General features: G+C 45.9%; 1 protein-coding gene across 1 annotated transcript in view; it reads left to right on the top strand.

Moving 5' to 3' along the window:
- The window catches only part of LOC311265214 (IQ motif and SEC7 domain-containing protein 1-like), a 96,830-nt gene that overhangs the window by 72,635 nt on the left and 6,271 nt on the right, over positions 1-17,924 (top strand). Inside the window, 11 exon segments of the mRNA XM_084366622.1 lie at positions 9,880-10,159; positions 10,450-11,729; positions 12,239-12,400; positions 12,784-12,906; positions 13,324-13,490; positions 14,293-14,432; positions 15,479-15,508; positions 16,289-16,414; positions 16,491-16,590; positions 16,832-16,993; positions 17,342-17,518. Coding sequence (XP_084222748.1) covers positions 9,880-10,159; positions 10,450-11,729; positions 12,239-12,400; positions 12,784-12,906; positions 13,324-13,490; positions 14,293-14,432; positions 15,479-15,508; positions 16,289-16,414; positions 16,491-16,590; positions 16,832-16,993; positions 17,342-17,518 — 2,747 coding nt within the window.

A 17,924-nucleotide genomic window follows, 5' to 3' on the forward strand; every position in this document is an offset into this window, starting at 1 on the left:
TTAAAGTGATGTATGAACAGGAGAAAAGCCTCTCAGACATCACTTGCCACTGATGATCTTTGATCATTCCCATAGGATCCCAAGAGCAACACATCTGCTTCAGCTTTGCAGCCAGGATGTGATGAGCAGAGGCAGCATATCCTTTAATTACTCTCGTTTCAGCTCTATTTATACATCTGCTGCCAGATCATTCTTATGCACAGAAATTCTTTGTTCCCCCCGAATTTACAGAAAAAACGTGTTTCTTTTTTTGTCTTTCTTTTTCCCCCTCCTTCTATACAAAGTCCTCAGTGTTCCCACTGCTAACCCGGGCCACTACATCTCATTTAGTACACTGTTGTATCAAACTATGACATCAGACTGTTCTAATTGTTTCCAGACCAGGCAAAGGCTGAGTTTTCCTTTTATTTTCCGTCTCTTAGAGCAGGTCTCAGTCGCTCGGCATCCAGCAAAAGCAGATAATGAGAAACGGCGCATGATGTCATGTAGACAGAGCATGTAGCTCCAAAATCTTGTGACCAAGTTTCCAGGAAGCTGTTCTCTCCCCCGCCGTTTCCTTTGTTCCTTCTTCCTCTGCTCTTTTTTTTTTTTTCATTCTCTTTGCAATCAGAAAAATACACGTTTGTTTTGTTCCTCAGATAATGTTCAGGTGCTGTAGCTGTGGGGATGTACCTGATAAAGGCGATTGTGTGCGGCTGACCCGCGGATGCCTCTTTGGCCTCGTCCCATGTGTAATGTATCTATCTTTCCTTATGCTAAAACAAGAAGAGGAAAAGGAGGGAGGTCTGGGAAACAGAAGGTGGGGGGGTGATAGAGTAGGAGCTGAAACGCAGAGAGACCATATGTATTGAGTTGAAGAAATGGCGTTTTATGAGCAGAAAGTGGGCCTCTGCTTGGAATTCTCAATGACATCATCTTGGAGCAGAGCGCCGTGCAGCCAGGACTCAGGAGATGGAGTGGGCCTTCACCAGACGGGACGGCTAGACTGGGTCGTAACACTAGAGGAGGAGGAGGAGGCAGACAGAGAGGATTACACATGAGTGTCCACAAGTTTGTGCAAACTTTTACAGCTCAGCTTTACCTTGGAAACGATCTAATTGTGTAATCTCAGCAGAGCCCTCGTTGATGCTAAAACTGATGCTGCCCTTGAGCCTCATGCCGAAACAATCATGTCACGCTCGGGGATAATATGTGGCATGTGCCTGGCTTCAAAATGAGACCATGATATTGCTTCATATCTCATTCCCAAACAAATAAACTCTGGTTAGCCACTCCCTGTGGTCCGCCAGCAAAACAAAGCCTGCTGTGGGCTAATATCCAGGATCACGCGCGCATTTCTCCGTCTGCTCCTCTTGGACGATCACGTGTCAGGAAACGATAAAATAACGAGGATGCCAGTTTTGTTTGTTTTGTTTTGGAGGCGTTCAGGAATAAATAGACTCGAGTAAGAGCGGTGAGATAGCTTGATAGGTGAGACCTGTAAGTTGAGTAAAGTATCGGCAGCTTCGCGAGGCGTTAGCAGCTGTAGTCGCCAGAGTCCAGGGCCAAGGTCTCAAACTGAAATAGATCGCTTGGCCAGTCACTGTCTGCACATAATTATTCTGCCTGAGTCACAGGTTTGTAAGTATCCCCTGCTGTGATTTATAACACATGCTAAGATATGCAGGGTTTTTTTTCCTTTTAGTTTTGCTTTGTCTTGCGTCTGCATCTTGCTGTTTGAAGTCTCTGATGAAAACAGTCCAGAGAAGGTGATCATTTTAGGGGTTCAGGCCTGTAATTAGAGGACATCTACATCTCCCTTCAGAGACGTGTGTCTGTGTGTGTGTGTGTGTGTGTGTGTGTTTGTGTGTGGATGATTGGTGTCCCTGTAAACTGGCTCCATGTGGGAGCCATTCTCCTCTGTTTCCTGTGCCTGTTGTCATTATACAGAAAATACCTTTGACTTGGGGGCAGTTTACCCCAACCCCCTTCTCTCAGAGGGGTGATTAGTCTCTGGCCTGTCTCAACAGCGCTGTGGAGCCCGGAGACGTAGAACCATCAGTTTGGGGTCTGCTGTGAGTGCGAAGCTGTGGCCTCGGTTATAGCAGTGTTTTTCTGCAATTTGTGGTCGAACTTTATCTTCTGATTATTTCGATTCAACTTAAAGTGACGGCACCTTACAATTTCCCCTCACATAATGGCAGCACAGACGAAGGTTCAATCAGGAACAGCCATGGGCCAATAAGGGATCAAACTTCTTGGAGGACGAGATCGCAGCAATGGTAGAGGAGGCCGAATCCAGGCTACATGTATTGTTGGATTCATACTCCAAACATGTGGAGGGCGGCATTTCACCAATGTAACCGCTAACTGCTGCTAACTGCAGTTGACGCTAGTTAGTTAGACGCAAGTTAGCTCAGTTAGTTGTGCGGTTGGCAGTTTTATTAGCAGACTCTGCCCAGACTGGGAGCTCGGAGCACCGGGGGAGTGTTGGTGTTGTTTACTGTTATCTCTTAACATTCTGTTCACAATGTTTGCTCATTATTGAAAATCTCACGTATTGCACCTTTAAATCGAGTCTACCCTTTGCTCAGAGACGAGGTGTTATCCACGTCAACGTAAGGTTTTTATAAATAACCACTTATAAGTGATTTTCTACGTAAGTCGTACTTAAACTGGCGTTTTAAGCAGTGCGGCATTCTCCAAAAAAACAAAAGTGAGTTAAAGGAGGTTGGAAATAGAAAGGCTAGAGGTGGACAATCGTCTGCTCCACTGTGATCTCCTGCCGCAGACAGACACAGAATCCTCTGTTTCTTTTCTTAGTGCACATCTTAACAGTCACTTCTCAACCCTGAAAGGCTCTATTAATAGAGGTGCTCTCGTGTATTTGCTGTCCCTACCCACCAAGTCCTTTTTTCTTTTGTGTAAAAAAAAAAGCTACCTCTGACATCCAACTTCCAAACCCCGTTTCCACCGACACTATCTCCTTCTTTTATACCACCGTCTCCTCATACATTAACCTTTTACCTGTTTCTTACCTGTCCCATTCCAGCTGCTTATCTGCTCTACCTGTATGCACCTAACTGGATCAAGCTGTCACTCTCTCCCCCCCCTCCTCTCTGTGATTTTTAACACCTTGCTTTATCTCTCGTTCCCAACCCTCTGTCTCCAGCTCCCCCCTCCTCGCGTTCTCCGATAACACGGCTTAAAAAAACGTGATTCGTCTTCTACACGTCCCCCTGCTCCGGCTTCATTTGTGTGTCCCTCTCCTGCATGATTAGAGTTGTGCAGGAGGTACTTCATCCCCTTCTCTCGCTTTCTACCCAGCTACAGAGCCACCGCTCTCACACACACCCCCTTCCTCGCACCCCGCCCCCTTCCATACTGCTCCGGGTCTGGCAGAAACCCACACTCCCCTGTCTCCCAGCCTCCGCCCCCCTTATACTCCTACCAGCCCGGCGCACGGCGGACAGAGAGGAAGACAGAGAAAAAGAAAGAGCTCCATTTGTCTGTCAGAGATTACAGACTGCCACTTAGGATTGATATGTACCATCCATAGGGAGCTGGGAAATGGGACCTTCTGGAGGTAGCAGAGAGCTGAGAGCTGTAGACGGTGGCAGTTTTGAAATTTGTCTGTCAGAGGCAGTAATGGGGACTGGTGATTGGGACTGCTTATGTGTGGAGTACATCGTCTTGTGAGTGCCGGCCAGCATGTGGTGTCTGCAGTGTAATTCAGAGAAGACCCAGTCGCTGCTGGAGCTGGAGCTGAATGGCTGGTAAGAGTCATGGGAGAGTGTGAAATGTGTGTTTCTCTTGGTGTGTGTGTGTGTGTGTGTGTTCTGTCATTGGATGAGGTTACACCGGGCTGCTAAAGCTCATAAGGCTTTGTTTGATAAACAGCAGAGAGACGTGCGTTGTGTGCTCGAGATAAGGGCTCGGATCACATGCTCAACTCTCCTTTTGCGCCTTCACATGATGCACACTGGAAGATGACAGCGAGCTCAGTCACGAAGATCATGAATTTTAAAAAAGCAGGGCCTGCCATTTCAATTTTGACTCCCTCAAAATGGAAAACAGATCACGTCCCCTCTCTGAGTCACTGTATCACGAGAGTGTTTAGTCTCACTGTACAGAATCCATCTGTGAGTCGGGCTGTACTCCCCCCTCTGCACTCCTGCTCGGCTGAAGGGCATTCCTGTGGTGTGTCCTGGCCCTCCCGCTCGCTGGCCGTGACTGCGTGCTTTTTTTTATAGCTGGATCTTCAAGGGCAGGTGCTGAGTGTAGTGTTGAATAATTAAATTATTCATTAGTGTGCGATAATGACAGCGGCTCATTGTTGTTGTTGTTGTATGTGTCTTGACAGGAGAAGGGGGGAGGAGTGATGATTTGACTCAGACAGAATGAGGCCTGGCACTTAACAGGGCAATATTGATTTCTGATAACTTTAACAAGTAACACAAAAAACCCATCAAACCACTCAAACACTTTCAGTGGAGTGTGTTTTTTTTTAATTTTCTTCATCTGCAGTGTGCTAATTAAGCTTTTATTACAATTCATCGTGAACAAATCTGAAACTCCGAAGCACAACGTGACGAAGGCTGTAAAAAATCACACTAATTAATAATCAACTGGCTTTGTAACACCGAAATCTGGTGTCTTTCATTTATCCATCAAAATGTAATGACTGCTAATTGTCCTCAATAGGTTGTGATTGGAGTTCTCAAAACAGCTCAACTCAAAAGTGTAATCAGGCCGAATGTTTGGTGGATGGGAGCCGTTCAGCAATCATGAAGATACCATTCGAGACTGCTGGTTTCTGATTGGATTAGATGCCTGATGACAGTCTCTGATTCATAGACAGCTGGCAAACTGAAGTGTACAGCTTACAGTAGTCCAACCATGAGTCTTACGAGGCTCCAGACGACTGTGCGCCGTCTGCTGCAGACTCTCCAGAGTGATACTGTCAGTCTGCTGGCCAGTGCAGCTCTCCGGTTTGCAGCTGTGTCATACTATAAATCCCCAACCTGCTCCCTCGCTGTCTTTTTATAGCCGTTTCAAAATCATCCATTAGCATGGTCACTGGTGCTGAAATGACGGATACACCTGAGTGTTTACTGGCAGGTTCACCTTTTAACGCTCGACTTCATTAACGTGTTACCGTGTGGTCTCCTGACCTTTTACCTGAAAAATCCATTTCCTCACATCTGTGTTTTGAGTGCTGCTGCGTGCGTCTCTATTTATGAGCTCTCTGAGGAGAAAAGCAAATCTGCTTTTGTTGTTTGTGCTGGAGCACATGTTGTCGGCGCATGTGGGGCCAGAAGTGTGATAGAGGAAGTGCTGTTTGATTTGATTTAAAGGGCCGGTTCACTGGCTACGTACACTAGCACATTATTTTAAATGAGCCGCTCCGGGGTATTCTTTTTAAACAGAACCCATCCATCACCAGTCCCTATTAGTGTTGGGGGCACAGCAATGTATCACTTTTAGCAATAAATAAGTAATGTAAAAGTGTCCTATTGAAGACTTTGTAAAATAAATCCATATTGATAAATCCAACAATATCGCCCATCACTGGATTTGCAATGAGTTGCAATAAACTTGAGCTTCAGTGTTTTGATTACTCAATATGAAACATTACCCTCTATTTTATAATGCCGGGTGGTACTTAAGAACATTGTTAACTTTCGCAACCGCGTTGATGCCCTAATCTACCAATCGTGTTCTCCAGACTTAAGAGAACATGATTGTTTGGTACATACCCCAACAAATGTTATATTATCATGGTTTTAATGTTTTTTTAATCAGTGAAAATGGAAATTGTGATGCAAAAATGATCATTCACACTAGTCATGAATCACATTTCCATCGCAGTGTCTCTCAAAATAATCAAATCTGATTTTTTCATCGTGCAGCCCTAGTTATTTCACATATTTTATCTTAGACCCCCTCGTGAAGTTTGGCAAGGAATCAGATTTCCATCACCATCTGCCTTTTGTGCACCACACTGAACAAAAATAAACCTCAGTGAGCAGATCAGACTTCCTTAGCAACCGTGGTGGTATTGTATTTGAATATTGCCGATACAAGATGGCATAATGTGTTCATCCAGTAACAATACTTCATACATACATGAGGTTCCTCATCCTCTTTTTTCTATATTTATATGACTAAAGACTGGATTTTGTGTTCACGCCAGTGTTTCTGAAAATAGATAGACCTTTCAAGAGTAGAACTTCACAATGAAAATAAGGCGACAAGTGTAAAATTCACTTAAGACGAGTAAAAACAACACAGAGCAGAAATAAATGGTATCAAAATTGCACAAAGGCAAGTGTAAACAGGTGGGTGAGGAGTAATCAGATCGCTGTTGCAGTGCATGTGGAAAGACTTCTCTGTAAATGTTTAGCATACTCCTCATTTCACTGGCTTTTACATTTACAATTGAATGGGGAAGTCAATTATATTTTCTGCAAAGCTTTGAAGAGAGCCAAAGCAAAAGAACAAAAAGCCACACATCTTAAACACGAATTAGAATTTGATTGGAAAAACATGCCGGCACATAGCATAGTTTGTAGACTTCTCTGTCTTCTCTGTGACTTGGTTTGGCAGTCGTGTTAGCTCCACGCTGCAGCTCTCCCTTCCTCCGTACCGTCAGCCTGCACTTCATTAGCTTTCTTCTATTCCCAGAACTCCTGTAGATGTGACTCCTCTTTTCCGGGATGGAGGAATGTTTCTCCCTTAGGTCCGACTGATGGAAGGGGTTGAGGCCTGGGTAGGGGTCTGGGCCTGTTTGTTCAGGATGTGTTGAGAGGGAAGGAGGGGAGAAAGGGAGATGGTTGGACCCCCCCCCCCCTTCAAACCCACCCCCCAAAATCCCTGGATCCCATGGCTGAAAATCACTGCCAGCTGAGCTGAAATGCTTATCCATGCCTACATCGGAGCTAACAGAGGCTCCTGGTGGATAAAGAGCCAGACTGAGCGACAGCAGTCCTTGTGCGATCATATTTCAAGGAGTTGACAGCCACTAACAGGAAGTGGTCCTGGAACAGCCATCGTTGCTTCATGCTGCACCTTTCACTGTCGGTTGCACAAACCTCATACATTTCGACTACAACATGTTGACACGACCGGTTCCGCCCGAGCCATGTGGAGTCATTTCTGCCTCTTCTCTTGAAAAAAACCTCCCCTGCAACTTCCCCTGCTCGCTTCTTTTTCCCCCTTCAACATCCATTACAGCGTAAAACATCAGCTCTTAAAACGCTGCTCTCTCATCCTTTCTGCCGCTTTTTTTCCCGCCATCATGAGCAGCTGACCTCACTCTGTGCAGTGTTCAATGACCTCAGAGCAAAAAAGTACTGCAGCACTTATTCCCGCTCTCTTTTTCTTACACACCCACAGTCACTCATGGTCAGGACGTCTGGTTGGTAAAATGTGAAGCAGAAAAGAACAAAATGGAAGGAGAGATGCTGGCTGCGGGTCCCGCTGGGGGGAGGCAAAGCCAGAACTGTCGAGTCGCAGTTATGACTTTGTGGCTTGAATGTTTTTTGGGGTAAAGAGGTGAGAGAGCGAACCCCGGAGGAACACTGTAGTAGCTCCTAAAATCAGCCTAGTTTGTGTTTTCAGTTATTTAATGTAGACTCAGCTCTCTTCCCCACAGTCATACTGTCAGATCACATAAACTGAAATGTATTTTGCTGAGATATTTCAGTCCGGACCAAAGCGGTGGATCGACTGACTGACCGAACAAACAACCACTATACTGTCCGAATGGGAAAAAAATGACATTTTCATCTTATATTTTCATATTTGTTCCTTTATTTCCTTGAACATCCTGGTCAGTAATCAAACTCCTAATGAAGAAATCATGAAACTGAAAATTACCACCGGCTGTATTCTGGTGCTGTGACAGCACACAAGGTGCGACTTTTAACTTCAGGGATGAGAGCGTCACCGTGAGCCCCGACAGATGGTCGGGGAGATTCGTCCCAGTGGCAGTTATGAAACAAAGTCTTACTTCCACTGCGTTGTGCAAGGTTTTATGTCGGCCTGTTCTCCGTAGCTGTGTGAACACTGTGTGTACCTATTGCCACGAGGGAGTCACTCGGCATTTACTTACCGTGAAGCTCTCCTGTGTCACGGTGGCCTCGGCTGACACTGAACGGGTCGTTTCCACTCTCTGACAGAAGGAAGGGAGGCCACAAGAATTAATTTTGCTGCAGCATTTGGTGGAAGTGAGCACCTGCGCTCCTTCACGACATGATGATATTTCCAGTTGCATCCAAACTCCGAGTTTTTTTTGGATGCTGCCTTACAATAATCGGTGGTAGTTTGTCAGCCACAGCAGGACAGCATGTTTTAATATTTCACGCTCAAAATTTGTTAAAAAGCAGAAGTGCCTCTTGTGGAAAATATGTCATTCTCCGAAAGTGTTTCTGTTGGTTTAGAGAACTGAAGTGTTTGAAACCCTGCAGAGATGCAAAGTGACTCGCTTGCAATCACTTACAGTAAGCTTCGGATTTATTGTTGCTTTATATTGCACTGCAGCATGTGCATTGTAGCAGACTGAGACGGGCAATATGCTTGAAATTTCTAAGAGGCTTTAAATAATCATAGACCACAGTGGGCCATGAATGAGTGCCGTGCTGAGTGGTGTCACAAATCAGTGCATTTATATTCAGTATAGAGTAAAAGGTCACAAAACAGGTGGACAAATCCAACCGCTGTTTAAACTTTTGACCATTTTCAGTTCCACATTTTCGCTCTGCATCGGTTGCTGCTCGCTGTCTAATGAAGGAAGTGGCTTGTGTACACTGTATGGGTGTGTCGAGTCACAGTTCAAACACATTAGGCTGCCAGCGGACGGCGAACGCAATGTACCGTGGAGGAGGAGAAGTGTTAGTTAGTGTAATGCAAGTTATTGAGCAGGTGGGCGCCGCGTACACTCGCTCTCTCAGCCATTTCTAAGGGGCCGCTGCTGAAGTTGTGTTTGCTGTCATTCACCTCTAAACTGGACTTTGTAACGTGCACTGGAACAGCGTGTCGTCGCTCCGGCAAACATGGTGTAACTCCCTTCGGTCACTGATTGGCCCTTAAGGTGGCATAAACTTTGGTTTCCTGGAGGAGCGTGTGCACTCTGGACTTCGCCTCACTGAAAGAATGGTGGACAAGATTTGGAGGAAGAGTTGGCTGTTCATAGAAAATAGACGGTCTATTCGCAATAAGAAGCCCTCTTGTAGCGAGGCAGAATGTAAGAGTGAGTGAGTAACCTCTTGTTTTTTTCTTTCTCCATTTATTTGTTTAAGAGGTAACGCCACAAGGACAACGGATGTCTGGATGTGTTTAATATTTGAAGAGTGTTTACGTGGCATTTGTATTTTCTGAATGTAGCACAGCAAATTTAGTCACACTGTACACTCTTTTGTTATATTACTGAGATAAGTGCGAGTATTAGGCAGCTTTAAGTTGAATGAAATGGGGGTTATATTGCATAAAGCTGTGAAATCAGCACATTCCAAAAATGGCTGCACTCACTCACACACAGACACATTTCGCTTCTGTGATGTCATATTTGTCTGTCTATTCCTTAACCGATAGTACTAGACTACTGATTAAGACGCCTTTTATAAAAGCTTAGGCTGTAAGTCCCTGGAGTTAAGCTACTTTGTGCTCTGACATTTCATAAGATGGATCAGAAAGACTGCAGCGATTTAATCTGATAATACTTCAATCACATTCCGACTGAAAAATGTCATTTTCATTAACAAATTTAGGAGTGACAGAGGTTGTCACATGCTGTAAAGATCGTGAAGCCGCTTGAAGCAACTTGTGATTTGTGGTTTTGGGCTGTGTGTATCTTTGAAGCTGAAATCTCTAATTGTCCCTTTGCTTTTCTTATTGCAGTGTGGAAGGGGATGGACGGCCCGGTGAGAGTGGCCCTTCCCTGGATGGTGGAGCCAGCTATGGCCAAGGCCCGGTGACTCACGGCTCGGCTATCAGCCCTGACCGATTTGACAGCCCGCTTTACAGCCACGGGGTCCAGCCTGGGCCTCAAAGACCCCGTCGGCCCAAGCTCCAGCACTCGCAGTCCATCCTTCGTAAGCAGGCCGAGGAGGAAGCCATCAAGCGGTCCCGCTCGCTCTCGGAGAGCTATGAGCTCTCGGCTGACCTCCAGGACAAACAGGTAATTTGCCTCAGTAGTTGCCTTTGGAGTTGGTCAAAGTTTCTTGCCTCAGAAGAATTGTCACATGCAATTTGTCTTTAGTTATCGGAAACCCTGCTGTGTGAGATTATTCGTGGAACAAATAAAGGAGGAAAAAGTGTCGTTAGATTGCCACAGGGCCACTGATAACTGGGGGAAGTGAATTATCCGTGACATCCAGGAGGAAGAATGTATAAACTAGTTAAGAAATCCAATTAAATATTCCCTGGGTGGCACAGTCTCACAATTAATTTACTCCGTCTTCTCTCCAGGTGGAGATGCTGGAGCGTAAATATGGTGGACGATTCATAACTCGGCATGCGGCCCGCACCATCCAGACAGCCTTCCGCCAGTACCAGATGAACAAAAACTTTGAACGTCTCAGGAGCTCTATGTCTGAGAACCGTATGTCCAGGCGCATCGTTCTCTCCAACATGAGGATGCAGCTCTCGTTTGAGGGCCCTGAGAAAGTGCACAGCTCCTACTTTGAAGGGAGGCAGGTGTCCATGACTGAGGACGGCACCCCGCTGTCCATGGTGCAGTCTGAATGTGGAGATATAGAGGTCCACCAACAGGCCAACATGGCGTCTCACCAAGCCCAGCAGGGTGACCTGTCTGATGCCATCACGGAGCTGGAGGACGCCTTCTCCAGGCAGGTCAAGTCTCTGGCCGAGTCAATAGATGATGCACTGAACTGTCGCAGCCTTCAGGGGGATGAGGGTCCTGACCCAGAGGCTATGGGCTGCTCTAAGGTGGAGAGGGAGGTGCCCTATCAGGTGAAGTCCCACCGCAGGGCAGCCGGACGCTTGCACGATGAAACGATGGCATCCTATAGTGATGTTACCCTGTTCATCGACGAGGAGGACATGTCCCCCTCTATCGCTCTGTCGAGGTCAGGGGACCAGCCCTCCAGCACAGAATCAGACTTGCGGTTGCGGTCAGTCAACTCCTCCCAGGAGTACTGGCCCATTGACCCCAAAGATGAGGGTCGTGACACAGACACGAGCTGCCGCAGCACTCCTTCTCTGGAGTGCCAAGAGCAGCGTCTTAGAATGGACCATCTTCCTTTGTTGACCATAGAACCTCCTAGTGACAGCTCAGCAGAGCTCAGCGACCGGTCCGACCGCGGCTCTGTCAAACGGCCGCCTGTGTACGAACCCCACGGCCACATCGTAACGTCATCCCAGGCGAGCCCCAAACACATTTCCCACGGGCCCCCGCCACGAGCTCCCTCCCGTGACGACGACGCACCCCTGCGCCACCGCCACCGCCAGCTGGAAAGCCACCTAGCCATCAACGGCTCCGCCAACAGACAGAGCAAGTCGGAATCGGACTTCTCTGACGGCGACAACGACAGCATCAATAGCACATCCAACTCCAACGACACCATCAACTGCAGCTCCGAGTCGTCCTCGAGAGACAGCCTACGAGAGCAGACGCTCAGCAAGCAGACCTACCACAAGGAGACTCGCAACAGCTGGGACTCGCCCATCTTCAGTAACGATGTTATCCGCAAGAGACACTACCGCATCGGCCTGAATCTCTTCAACAAGTAGGTACTCAGCTCTGAAGGAGCAGACGCTTGACCTGTGTTTGCAGTGGTTAAGGGCCTGAGAAGCCTCTTGGAAAATCATTAGCTCACTGTGTGTTGCCCTATAAACTGTACGCAGCTGCATTAAAGTCAAATTCAAAAGTATTTTGGGTGTGACAGTATGTGTCAGAGAAAAGGCTTTCCTCAATTGAACAAGGCACTACATAAGCATGACCTGTGATTTATGGCTGACATTGCAGTTGTGTCTGTGTTAGAGCTGTGGTAACATTTTGACACAGTTTAAATCAACTTTCAGAATCACATATTTTTTGTTTTCAGTCTGTTTGGATTTACCTTCAGCTTAAGACAGGGATAATCAATAGTTGATAGATCATTATGGAAAACATCACTGCTCTAATTTACCTCAAAGAGTTACAGATGTGTATTTTCTCAGAATTCAGGATTAAACCTAAGCAGATTTTTTTCACTGGCTTTCAAATTGACCTGCGTCGTTATGTTGGATTCATCAGGAAGCCAGAAAAGGGCATCCAGTACCTGACTGAGAGGGGATTCATCCCCGACACACCGGTTGGTGTGGCTCACTTCCTGCTGCAGAGGAAGGGCCTGAGCCGGCAGATGATCGGAGAATTTCTCGGCAATCGACAGAAACAGTTCAACAGAGATGTCTTGGAGTGAGTATGATCATTTTCCCGTCATCTTCCCTAAACCTAATTTTGAAATGTAACTAAGTGCATTTACTGAAGTGCTGTACTTCCATTATATGCTCATTTATACTTCTACTCCAATACAACTCAAAGACGGACATTGTCTTAATAAAAGGAAAGGAGAAAGAGTGACAGACGTGGCACAAAAACTCCCTCAAACACATTAAGATCCTCCATGCTAAGATTGACTCATGGCAACAATGTGGCCAGAAATCCCTCCTTATCGTCTTTTTTTACATACTGAGATATCCTCCGTGATAAATCTAGGCCAGCTGAGCCCTCTAAGATATACGCCAATTGGTGTTGTTTGCGTTTCATTTTCTCTCTCCGTCTGTCCCCTTGTGTTCCAGCTGTGTGGTAGACGAAATGGACTTCCAGAGCATGGAGCTGGACGAGGCTCTCAGGAAATTTCAGAACCACATCCGTGTTCAGGGTGAGGCCCAGAAGGTGGAGCGGCTCATCGAAGCCTTCAGGTTAGATCCCACACTGACACAGAGCACTCAAACATACATGGAAAACAGGCCGATGACTGCAGAGGGAAAACAGAGGAAAGAAGCAATCCTCAGCCAGCGATTATCACAATGAATGATTGTGTGTGAGGAAAGACAGGAGGGTGTGTGTTCATACGCACACAATCATAAAACACAATGTCTGTTGCATGCGTGTATAGTAACGCTTTGTGCTCATGACACTCGAAGCATTTTATGTAAACTCTTCTTTTTGAAAAGTCATTGAGTTTCCTCATAGCTGTGTTCTGGCCTTACTTCTGTTTTCTCCTGGAAGTGTTGAAAATGTTTCTTCACAATAAGCGTGATTCATGAGTTTGTGTGCGTTTTGTAATCTGAGGTACGTGATGGGTCACACTGTCCTTCTTTGTCTCACGTCTCCAGCCAGCGCTACTGCATCTGCAACCCCACGGTGGTGCGGCAGTTCAGAAACCCCGACACCATCTTTATCCTGGCGTTCGCCATCATCCTCCTCAACACTGACATGTACAGCCCCAACGTCAAGCCCGAGAGGAAGATGAAGCTGGAGGACTTTATCAAGAATTTGAGAGGTAGAAAATGCACATTATGCACATGAATAATACACCCGAGGACATAATGAACAGTGAATATTACTCCCCTGGTGCTCCTAGTTGGACCACTAGATGCACGGCTAACTGAGCCAATTTCTGCTAATAACACTAACTCTAGTGAGAAGCAGTTAGTGGTTACTCTGGGGATATCCTCCTTTTTGTTTTGAGTATGAATTTGACAGATGGCCAATTCTTACATATTGCACCTCTAAGTCCACGCCACTGGGAGGATGACGACGACAGTGGTGAACAATTACTTTGGTCAATTTTTTATTAATTTTTTTTATTTCCAGGGACAATGCACATTGATCAACATCCCTGTGGACATACATATACGCATCACCATGCACTGTCGCTCAATATGAATCCTGCTTGGTGTGCAAAATGTGTCAATAATATGCCAATAAAAATCCCACACACTGCATATAATGTATGTAGGCCTGCACACATGCTTACAATGCACACAGTCCATCCACACTACGTAAGCATATTTATCCAGTATGTATTCTTTCTTTCTTGCACCACCTCTATTGCTTCTTTTCACCATCCTTGTGTACTGTATAGATCACACAGAATGGTTGACCTGCACGGCCTGATCAGCGGCCCAACCCTTTTGAGTCTGACGCTGTAGTTACCTCGCTAGTGTCACTTCTTGAACGTGCACGTGCTTGGTACCGCAGTTTACAGAACGTTCTTGTTCGTCAGTACGGAAGCTCACGTTGATATTGTTATAGTGAACCTGGTGTGGGCGGCCCTAACTCAGCTCTCCCCTGTGCGCCAGGTGTGGATGATGGGGAGGATATCCCTCGGGAGACTCTGGTCGGCATCTACGAGAGAATCCGTAAGCGAGAGCTGAAGACCAACGAAGACCACGTCTCACAGGTGCAGAAGGTCGAGAAGCTCATTGTGGGAAAGAAACCGGTGAGTATCTACTGTACAAAGTTCACTAAAAGTTATTATAATTTTCAAGGTGTGACATTAATCTCTGAAGCATCTTTTGCTTGATTCCTTTAAAAAAAAAAACGTTTCTCTTGATTTACTGACAAGTTCGAGTCATAGAAGGAACAGTGTGATTCAGAAAAACCTAAGTGTACCTTTGGGTGTTGTTGTGTGAGAGCGGACACATGCCTGGGCTTAGACCTTCACGCTGGTGATTTTAACACACCCGAAGCCCTTGAGAGATGTCACCTAATGCTGCAGTCCGATGAAAAATGGGCACCTTCTGCTGCCTTAGCACTTTACACTAAGTTTATCCTACATTATAGTTCTTCCTTAGTTTTCGAGGGAAAGTGTTTTAAAGCAAAGTTAATTAACCGCTGGCATGAGTTTGATTGTTTCACTAATCATTAAGTCAGTTAATTTCTGTGCATGAATACTGACCAAGAGCTATTATCTCATTTAGTTGTGCATGTGCTCCAGCCCCTCGGGAGCAGGCCGGGACAGCATTTCTGCATTATTCTGCGTGCAGTGATGTCTCTTTCATGTGTGAAGGTTAAAAGTGTGATTAACCTATGCAGCCTCGGGGAGAAGCTTGTCGTGCATGGAGGACTTTGTATGAGTCGGTTTCCTGTGGGATGGATGGGTTCCTCTGCCAGTAATAATTTAACGTATTGAAAAATGATCCCTCGTCACAGAATTAAAAGCTCAGGAGGAATCGCGGTAAAATACTTTAGTGTGAAAACCACGCTGGGATTCCTCTCCATAATAATCAGGCCCACCGGTGCTGCACGGAGTGGCCCTCTAAAGGGAGGATCTGTTTTCATTCCAACATCATTACGGACTCCCTCGAGTCCGGCAGCATAGAAAGACCACCACCCTGTATACATGCATATCGTCATGGCAACTTAAATAGGCTATAGGCGCACAGCCTGCAAGGGAAGATCCTTGTTTTTCATAAGCAAGAGAGAACACAAAAAGCTGCATTTAACATATAACTTCTTTGTCTTTACTTTTGTTTTGTTTTTTAGATCGGATCACTCCACCACGGCCTGGGATGTGTAAGTATCCATAAATCATATTTCGTTCATTATCATGCATGTGCACAGCTTCCTGTCTCAGAACACTGCAGTTACAGCACATCACACAGGTAGCTTCAGAGTCAGACGCGGGAACTTTGGCCCCCTAAAGCGTCACATCTGTCACCGAGAGATGAGCAATCATCGCTGAATCCTGGAGGCAGAACCGACACACATAAATTCTTGGGTGGCACTGAGCTGCAGAGTGTTTACAGATTCTGTGCTCAGCAGGGCGTACATCACTGCTGGGTGCATGCCATGCAGATGCCTCTCAGTCACAGATTACACTGTAGATCCCCAGTTTTTTAGGGGGGTGATTAGTTCTGATCATTTTTATGGGAGGAGCGAGGCGCTGACTTTGCACTAGTTGCACTAAAATGTTTTGTAATTCGTTAATGCCAATTTTACAGTACGTTTGCTGTGGTGAATACTTATTTTGAACACTAAGACATTAACTTTGGCTTTAGATAACTGTAACTGACATTAATCCCTATTTTCTAATCAAACCGTTCATTGATTAAAAATATCAACTAAGGATGAAATTAATCGTCAGTGGCGGTCCTAAACAGTATATCCAATATGTTATATATATATATATATATATATATATATATATATATATATCCAACATCTCCTTGTGTGTTAATGCTGTTAAGAATGCAAAAAAATCTGCTCAAAGGACCTTATTACCTCGTACACCAAGGCAACAATGACCTCTGAAGTGTGAAAAGTGTCTGCGCTCTTTTCTTTTTTACTTTGAAGGTGTTGTCGCTGCCCCATCGCCGGCTGGTGTGTTACTGCCGCCTGTTTGAAGTGCCAGATCCCAACAAGCTCCAGAAGCTCGGCCTGCATCAGCGGGAGATCTTCCTGTTCAACGACCTCCTAGTGGTAAAAGCCCTCTCCTCTCCTCTCCTCTCCTCTCCTCTCCTCTCCTCTCCTAAAATATTATATTTCATGATTTCAGGTAACCAAGATTTTCCAGAAAAAGAAGAACTCGGTGACGTACAGCTTCAGACAGTCTTTCTCTCTGTACGGGATGCAAGTCATGCTGTTTGAAAACCAGTGTAAGTGGCATTTCTTTTCACTCCGTCTTCGCCTCTGTGGCGTGTTAGCCGACAGTGTTTACATCACAGGGTTCGATTTAGCGCAGGAACTCATCCAGCAGGAGTGGGAAGTCAAACCAATGGGCTGTGACATTGTTTAAACCCCAGACTTCAGACAGATTTGCCCCAATGTGTTTTTACTTGGTTTTGATCAATGGCCCTTGTATAAATGTCTCTCCCTCTCTGTTTGCCTTTGCCCCAGATTACCCAAATGGAATCCGGCTTACATCAGCGATACCAGGTGCGGACATCAAAGTCCTCATCAACTTCAACGCACCCAACCCCCAGGATCGCAAGAAGTTCACAGATGACCTACGAGAGTCCATCGCCGAGGTCCAGGAAATGGAGAAATACAGAATAGAGTGTGAGCTGCCCTCTTTTTCCGTCTCCCATCCCCCTCTCCCTCTCCTCTGTCTACCTCAGGCTGTGTAAAGTAGAAACAGGGCATGGTCCTCATTACTCAACTGTGGCACTTTACGAGGGAGAATTTTTACAGAGTTCACAGGATGGCTAGAGCATTTATTTTCTGGACGTTCAAGAGGCAATTCTGTTAAGACATACAAGAGCAGGATGTTGGAAATTATGAAGATCGATAATGAGTTTCAGACAGCGAAAAGGTGGCTGAGTGCATTACAGAGAAGTTCCCTGGCCCGAGTGAGATGTAAAAACCACTGCCACTTACCTCAGTCTTTCCTTTGGCTCCTCTCCACAGCCGAGCTGGAGAAGCAGAAGGGGGTGGTGAGGCCCAGCATGTCGCAGAGCTCCGGCCTGAAGAAGGAGGCCGGAAATGGAAGCATGAACCGCGCCAGTCTGGACGACACCTACGCCATGGGAGAGGGCCTGAAGAGGAGCGCGCTCAGCAGCTCCCTGCGAGACCTCTCCGAAGCAGGTACAGCCCCTGCTTTTCACCAGCCAGGCGTCACGCACCTCTCTGCGATGACATGAAGGGGATAAAAATAGCAAAATGTTGTTTCACGGCACCATACATTGATTTTTAGAAGTTAAATCCACTTTGTAACTCACCCATGACTGGATCGTTTGGTCTGGACGATGTGTCCTTTAACGCTTAACTTCTCCTGTACCCTGCATACTTTGTTTTAGCAAGACCTTTTTTCCGATCCAAAGACTGAATACGGACCTTATTTGAGAAGAATTGTTTCAGAAATGCAGTTTTTATCCAGATTTGTCTTCTCAGTGATGAATGAAATTGACAGGCAGTTCTCACCCCTGATCATCCGGAGTCTTTCTCAACATTTCCATTCACGTTTTTATCGTCACTTTTTTTTTTTCCAGCA

Source organism: Pagrus pagrus (assembly GCF_965226575.1).
Source record: "Pagrus pagrus genome assembly, chromosome: 11".
NCBI lineage: Eukaryota > Metazoa > Chordata > Actinopteri > Spariformes > Sparidae > Pagrus > Pagrus pagrus.